The 8279-nt window shown below is 31.2% G+C and overlaps 2 protein-coding genes across 2 annotated transcripts; one reads left to right on the top strand and one right to left on the bottom strand.

Moving 5' to 3' along the window:
- Positions 1-982: 982 nt before the first annotated feature.
- On the bottom strand, positions 983-2350 carry LOC124936705 (protein BUNDLE SHEATH DEFECTIVE 2, chloroplastic-like). Its single transcript, XM_047477224.1, has 5 exons — positions 2188-2350; positions 2017-2108; positions 1751-1823; positions 1483-1579; positions 983-1261 (listed from the first exon to the last, which is right to left on the bottom strand). The coding sequence occupies exons 1-5, from the start codon at positions 2243-2245 to the stop codon at positions 1183-1185; spliced, it is 399 nt and encodes a 132-aa protein (XP_047333180.1). The 5' UTR covers positions 2246-2350; the 3' UTR covers positions 983-1182.
- A 1469-nt stretch (positions 2351-3819) lies between these two features.
- LOC124936580 (NADPH-dependent oxidoreductase 2-alkenal reductase-like) lies at positions 3820-5511 on the top strand. Its single transcript, XM_047477089.1, has 5 exons — positions 3820-4132; positions 4210-4387; positions 4551-4717; positions 4906-4988; positions 5061-5511. Exons 1-5 carry the CDS (start codon positions 3896-3898, stop codon positions 5437-5439), a joined length of 1044 nt encoding a protein of 347 aa, XP_047333045.1. The 5' UTR covers positions 3820-3895; the 3' UTR covers positions 5440-5511.
- Positions 5512-8279: the final 2768 nt, after the last annotated feature.

Here is an 8279-nt window from a genome sequence, read left to right as displayed (position 1 = left end):
TGTGAGCAAGAATCCAAGTTTCCATTCATGTTCAAAACACATCCAAAGAAGGTACCATTGGATCCGTGAAGTGCTCGAGAAGAAGGAGTTATACTTCGAGAAAGTGTATACAGATGAGAACGGGTCAGATATGATGACAAAGAGTTTGCCAAGAGGCAATCATGAGATATGTTGTGCCAAAGCCGGAATGGTTCTGGCAGGAGAGCAAGCATCTTATACTAATAATCCACCCCTATTAACGTCACGATGATGAATGTTTATAGCAACATTCTCCCATGGCTCGGAATGGGGAGAATTGTTGAGGTGTTTTTTGCCATTGCAGCGGGTTTTAAATTCCGGGTAACGGGTTAGAGTTTTCTGTTATTAAACGGGTTAGAGTATAAATATTTTTTTTGGGTATTTTTCTTATAATACAGTAAGGTTGAGAGATAATGAACAGATCTAGGGTTTTTCTACTTTTCTTGTTCTTTGGCTGATCTAGAGTTAGAGGTTGGGGGAGCTTTTGATTGTGGAAGATTCCAATCATTCCTAGTGTAATCACTTCTTTTATTTAAGAGCAGGGTATGTTTGATTTCTAAGAAGATCCGTAGTTTTTCTGTCGCAAAACTCAACAGTATCTTCATTGGACTAGGCCAGTGTGAAATTTATGATTCAAACGACAAAACTCAACAGTATCTTCATTGGACTAGGCCAGTGTGAAATTTATGATTCAAATGGATGGTTTATTGTTGGATGTCAAATGAGTAAAGAAGATTTGTATCCATTAGAACTTGAAATAGTTCAGCCTAGTTTAATAATTGTTGATCAACCATGTGATTTCTCATTTTAAAGCATGTTTTTGATTTGGTCAAGATTAGTTTCTTTTTTCAGCATTATTTTCATGTTTATTTTCCTTGTCAAGAACTATGTTTCATTAAAGATTTGAGATTTACCTTTTATTTGCAAAAGTAATGTATTTTCTTGCAATCATCAATTCAGATCCAATATGAACTTCTTAAGAATTTTATTAAATGAAGAAGCTTTGAAATCAAATTAATATTTACAATGTCTTAACTTGACCAACAAAATTATGAATATATGTATACCTAATTAAGTTAACTATACTTACAAAAGAAAGTGTTATGAACTTGTTTTAGTCTAAATTCAAATTCCAGAACGTATTTTCAAATAATCCGCCAATGGTTACTCATCGAATGTACTCATGAAACCACCAAGAAAGCCAGCTCCATTACAGTCCCCACATAAGATGTCCTTCTTCCCTCTGTTAGAAAGAAAAAATTGAGGGAATGAAAATCAGGAACAAAGAGGTTATGGCATTGGCAGCACTAAAAGACTTTCTTTTAGGAATATCATAATTCTCCAAACTTCAATTTATGGCATTTTTAACTAGAATTGAATTTGTGTTAGTTTTTCACGAGCAATTTGGTTTCATTTTTCACAATAACTGATTGATTAGTAGGAAAAAAAGGGATGAAATTTGACCCGCACAACCAACATGATGCACCAGCTTTGAACTGCCCATTGAAATAATCCACAGAGTTGACTCCACTGCCTTTACACTGAGAGCAAGCTACTGCACCTGTAAGAACATTTTCTTGAATCTTATCTGGATCTAGAGATATTTGATCAGAATCTGAAGACAATTTTGTAGGTTCAAGCTAATCTTCATGACCATTTTCAAAAAATCAAAATCAGGATCTTAATCCAATCTAGAAGACAAAATACATTTAAGAACCACTTATTATTTTACCATTTCCTTCACAATTAGAGCAGAAAATGCTTTTGCTGTTTTTGTCATTATTATCAGCAGCAGGAGCAGTAGCCTGAGAATTTGAAAAATTACAGTAAAATAATAATATCACAACAATAACAGATGTACTGTGCTTCTTCTCCACCATTAATGTCCATGATTAAGACCTTTCAATTCAAACCACATGCAATATTATGCAGGCATGACATGACATGACAAAACTGGGTTTTCAGAAATCTACAGCTAACAACCATCAAAACCCTTACCTTTAATTCAAACAATCGAATTTTAGGGTTTTCACACTTCCAAATTGTATCCTTCAGCCAAACAACATTAGAGGGATGAACATCAATGAACCCTAAAACCAAAAAACTTACTTTTAACATCCAATCTAAAGACCTTACAAGTTACAACTATCATATAGAGATATGAATTACCTGGTTTAGCAGGAAGTTTAATAGAAGAGAGACGAGTGAAGCACAATGAATTTGACATTTTCTAGAGATTTTTTCTTGATCTCAGAATGAAGAGATTTTTGAATCGTTCGATCTTAACTAAGAAGATTGATGAAATTGAAAGGAGATAAGGCAACCTTTCCCCACCTCATGATTTACATATTACTAAAATACCCTTGAACAAATTTTTATAAATATACTCAACCCCCTTATTTCAATACCGAGAAAAAAGAAAACTGAGATGGGTTTTCCATGGCCGACATGGGTTCGGAGGTGCCATTAAATCGATCTTTACTGCCTTTACGAAATCTATTGTAGATTACGGATTTTATGAAATACTCTGCCATTTCTTATAGGATTATATATAATATAATAGAGATTCAAGGGGCTATTTCCGATTGCAAGTTTGAGTAATCTTGTTGGAAGCTTCAATGGACATATGAGAGATTGAAGGAAAGTTGGGGAAGAAGATCAAAATAGCCCTTAGAGTTTGAAATGTATTACAAATATATCTATTGACTTAATCATTTTACATAGAGGTTCTCCAAATATTTGTTTTTTTATTTATTTTTAATTCAATGCCACTTTCTTCCTGGGTTATATGGGACACATTTTCAAATATTGAGATTTTATTATTTTTTTAAAAAATTATTTATGGTTAATAAAGAAAATAAATAATTTTTTTCAATCATTAAAATGATGTAAGTAGAAATTGAACATATAAACTTTAATCTCTGTAAAATTATTTTTATTATTTGAACTCTCTTAGGGAATTAGTAAAATAAATAAATAAAATTATTACCAAACCTTATTACATTTATCAAATAAATAATAGAAAGATCCGGCTAGATTTACTTTAGGAATGGATGTTAGGACCCAGCTAAAAGTTGGAAAATTGAACATAAATTATATGAAATTTATCTTAAATATAATAAATATAATAAGATGTTTTACAAGTTTGGATACATAAATGTTTAATAAGAAATACAATTTTTTTTATTAGGCTTCATTTCATATTCTAAGTATATTCTATTCTCTGTATAGTTATAAATTTGAGTTGGATGAACTTAAAAAAAATTATGAATTAATGAGTAGATAAAACATAAATTTTATCAATTTTTTAAGAATAAAATAAACAAATAATGAATTAATGAAAAAAAAAATATGAAATCAAGTTACACACTTACACTCCTTTGAATTCTCTATTAGATGTACTTACCACTATTGTTAAGGTTCTTAAAATGATTTAATTAGATTTTTCTAAAATTAAAAAAATATAAAATATATATATATATAATAGAACAAAAAAATTATTTATTGAGAAGTCAGAACCAATATGTAAAACAAATAAGGCAGTCTGCGACTTTGTCAATGCTAAGTCAGTAAAATAAATTGGTGTGACCCCATTTTCTTTTTGGAAGTTAGTGAAACGAATCAATAGCATAAACAAATATTAAAATAATATAATTATAAAGATACCTTTCTTATGCTTTCTTGTGTCAATACAAAAAGATGCCTTCAGAAAGCAACAAATCAATTAATTAGTCTATTTAAAGAATCCATAATAAATGAACAAATTTACATAAATATTTTTTTAGCTTTTTTAAGGTATAAATATGAAGATGAGAAAGTAATTTGTTTACTCTTTTGATCATATTAAATTCCTCTCTTCACCCTATTCTTTCAATCAATGGAGGTGGTGTCTAATAGGTATGTTGTGATCAAGAACTTCATCAATGGCACGCCCAATGAGTCCAACTTTGAGATCAAGACCGATTCCATTTCTCTATCAATACCCCGTGGTTCGGGAGTTGTCATAGTCAAAACTCTTTACTCATCGATTGATCCATACCAACTAAATCGTATGAAGGAAAGCAGCCCGTCACAAAACGCCATAAGCTTTTCTGCTCGTATCAATCTTGGCGAGGTGAGTATTTTTTTAACTTGTTTTTGCTTTTTTGTCGCATTTTTATCCATCCTCGGTTATGTCGCATGCATGGGCAGGCCATTGACGCTTTCGGAGTGGGGAGAGTGGTGGATTCTGATCATAGCGAGTTCAAGAAGGACGATTTAGTCATAGGAGTTCTTCAATGGGCAGAATATAGCATTGTCCATGAGTTTAGCACATTGAACAAATTGGAGTTAATTGGTTTTCCTTTATCATACCATATTGGTGTCCTAGGTAATTTGTGCCATATAAGTCAATATATTATTAATTTGAAAATAGAAATGGTATATTGTTTTAAAAATAATTATGAAAACTCCAACTCACGAGTCTTTTATATAGTTATTATTCATTTATTCAAATGACATTGTCTTTTACCTCGGACTTAATCTTTCGATAGGGTTTAGTGGGCTCACGGCTTATGGTGGATTCTTCGAAGTCTGCAAGCCCAAGAAAGGGGAGAAAGTTTTCGTATCCGCAGCCTCGGGGTCAGTAGGAAACTTAGTGGGGCAATATGCCAAACTGTTTGGTTGCTATGTGGTTGGTTGTGCGGGAACAAATCAAAAGGTCGACATTTCTTTCAAGTTAAACCTTAATTATGAAACGGATTAACTTGTGTTTTGTTTAGTTTCTATCAAAAAATGTTCATAGTAACACGAATCAATGAAAAATGTCTTAAAAAAATGCTTTGGGGCTTATATCTGAAAATTGAAATAATTGGGCTTATTTGTGTTATTACTATTATTAATTAATAGGTTGAGCTCTTAAAAGAGAAGATTGGATTTGATGATGCTTTCAACTATAAAGAAGAACCGGACCTAAATTTGGCTCTCAAAAGGTTAGTGGCTATATTCATACAAAAATGAAAATAATTTATATTTTTTTGACATATATATATTTTAATTAAAAGGTACTTTCCCGATGGTATCGACATTTATTTTGACAACGTTGGTGCGGAGATGCTAGAAGCAGCAGTCTCAAACATGAACATAAACGGTAGGGTTGGAGTTTGTGGTGTGATTTCTGAGTATACCGACACCAATAAAAGAGCTGCTCCAAACATGCTCGACATTATCTACAAGAGAATAACAATCAAAGGGTTCTTAGCTGCCGATTACATGAATGTGTACGCGGATTTTATTTCTACAACATCGGACCATATTCGCTCAGGTAAGCTTCATGTGCTCGAGGATGTCTCCTTCGGCTTGGACAGCTTGCCGGCTGCCTTCGTTGGACTTTTTCGTGGAGACAATGTAGGAAAAAAGATTGTTAAGATATCTGAGGATTAAATTGAAAAAAAAGAGTCATATTCAAAAGAATAATGTGAACCATAAATTATTTCTTTACCAGTACAATTTAACTACTCAAAGCATTTTTCCTAAAAGAATTGTTTGTTTGATGTGGGGAATATGTAGTCCATAGATTTTTCAAATAACCTTATGTGTAGTCATTTTGCTTAAATAATTTGGTTTGAACTGAACTTAAATAGATGAACATGAGCAATTAACATTCATTGTATCAATATTTTCATTTAAAAAACATGAAACCATCTTTTAATTATGAGATTTAATATATGATAAACATGGAACAATTTAGGATCTAAAAGTGAGTTTATTAAAAAAATTTATTTTTTTATTAAAAAATGTATTCTCTATAGTTAATGAAATTATTCAATATTTTTTGATAGAATATTGAATAAAATTTGCATGGATTATTATTGCTATTAATTCATTTGTATAATCAAACACAATATAATTAAAAAAAATATATATTTTCTCATTTAGCACCTATGTTGAATCTATATAATAACAAGTAAGACACATAGTAAATGCAAAGTTCATAATTATTATTATTAATAATAAAATTCATATATTTTCTCATTTAATGTTGTCCACAACTCAAATATCATTTTTAAATGCAACGTTTATAGTTATTATTATTATTATTATTATTAACAATAAAATTCATGTATTTTCTCTTGATATATATATATATATATATATATATATATATATATATATATATATATATATATATATATATATATATATATATATATATATATATATATATATATATATATATATATATATATATATATATAGACTTAATGAATAATAATTTTATATTTTTGGATAGGACTTCAGCCCAATACAAACTATGTAAAGCAATCTATAGAGTATAGACTAATATTATATTCACATTTAGTGTAATTTAATTTAATTAGTCATAAAATCATTTATTATCTAAATATTGTTGATTTATTATTGGATTGTTTAGTTAATAATTAGTTTAGAAAGTTAAGACTTAGTTTTATTTTGAAAATCTGATAAAATGATCCCAAAAATAACTAGAATTCCAAAAATGACCTAGATCTAATATTTTAAAAATAAAAAATAAAAATTGGCCTATGAAAGGACCTCTTTGCCCCTCTCATTTTTTTTCTTTTATTATTTTCTTCATTTCTTCTTCTCTCCTCTTCATTTCCTCCCCGCAACTATCCACGTAACCCTTCTGACTGAAGATTCAAACGTTCTTCGACTCCCCAAGCAACGCAGCAACACGATCTCTCGTCGACTCCATCAAGCATCAAGCAGCCGAATCAGATCTCCAACAAATGCTTAATCAATGTGTATGTTATTTAATGGGATTTCTTTGTTTGGTATAGCTGAAAACACAATATTGGGCCGCTTCTCCAACAAACACCATTGACTAGGAACCTTATTTTCTTCGAATTTGAACTGCTTTTCCTGATCAACATCTAATGGAGTATTGTTTCTGAGAATAATTCGGTCGGGGTTTTGAATATATACTAGAATTGGGTCTGCAATTCCCTATCCAAAAGATCAAAGTGAGTAAACATTTCATTTATACTTACCAAGCTGGTGCTAGTAGATTTCCATGAAACACGGCCATGAAACTTCTCATTAATGGTTTTGGTTGGCGCCATCCACAAAGAAAACAGTTTGTTAGATTAATAAAAACATAGTGCAGTTTGCGTCAACAATAAGTGCAGTTTGCATAATGAAATATGCAGAATATACTTATTTCACATCATAGAAATCATTCACACCATAGAAACAATTTGCGTCAATGCAAAGTGCAGTTTGCGACAAAGTGCAGTTTGCGTCAACGTAAAGTGCAGTTGCGTCAGCGTAATATACAGAATATACCTATTTCAAACCATTTACACCCTAAAATCATTCATACAAACTATTCTTCACCCTAAAACCATTCATACAAACTATTATTCACCCTAAAACCCTAAAATCATTCATACTCAACAATGGGAATGAGGAAAATGACGAAAAAACACAAACTCACCTTAATAATGTTGAATAAGGGATGCATTGAAGTTGTTGGGAATGTTAAATGTTGAAGACGTCGTCGAAATGAGAGAGTTTGCGGCTCCAAATGAATCTACAGTTTGCATTGACGAAGAAAAGAAGAATCGCAGTTTGCGGTGACGGAGAAAAGAAGAAGGGGAAATCAGTTTGCGTAACGAAGAGAATAAGAGAAAAAGGGAAAAAATAAGGGCAAAGGTAATTTCACATGCCCAAAAGATCATTTTTACAAACATTATTGGGCCTAGTTCATTTTTGGAATTTGGGCTATTTTTAGGGTTATTTTATCAAATTTCCCCTTATTTTTATTTAATCGCTTATTCTAGGGATTAGACTTTTTCAAAGTCAACTTTTATTTATTCAAGTAATGGTTTAGTGGCTTAATATTTTCATATTTGTAGGATAGTTGATAATATTATGTTCCTATTAAAAAGGCCAAAACTATAATAATATTGGTGTGTTTTTTGGTTCAAAGTAGTCTTTTAGATCATTTGGTATCAGAGCCTATTTTTCACCATCACCAAGAGAGAAGAGAAATTTGAGTTGCGGTTCAATTGAAGAAGAGATTATACGAACTTGTGTCTACGTTGAGAAACAAGTTGTGATCTTGAAAATGGGAGACGAAAAGGGCGAGTCAAGTTTAAAGAGGTTACCCACATTCGACGGGCAACACTACGACCATATGAATGAGTTGATGGAGAATATTTTGAAGGCGAATGGATTGTGAGGGCTAATTGAACGAGGGTTCGAGGAGCCAGAAGAAGGGACAATGCTCAACTAGACGC

Source organism: Impatiens glandulifera, chromosome 4, assembly GCF_907164915.1.
Source record: "Impatiens glandulifera chromosome 4, dImpGla2.1, whole genome shotgun sequence".
Classification (NCBI taxonomy): domain Eukaryota; kingdom Viridiplantae; phylum Streptophyta; class Magnoliopsida; order Ericales; family Balsaminaceae; genus Impatiens; species Impatiens glandulifera.
The sequence above is the reverse complement of the archived record's forward strand: the minus strand, read 5'-3'. Positions and strand labels throughout refer to the sequence as shown.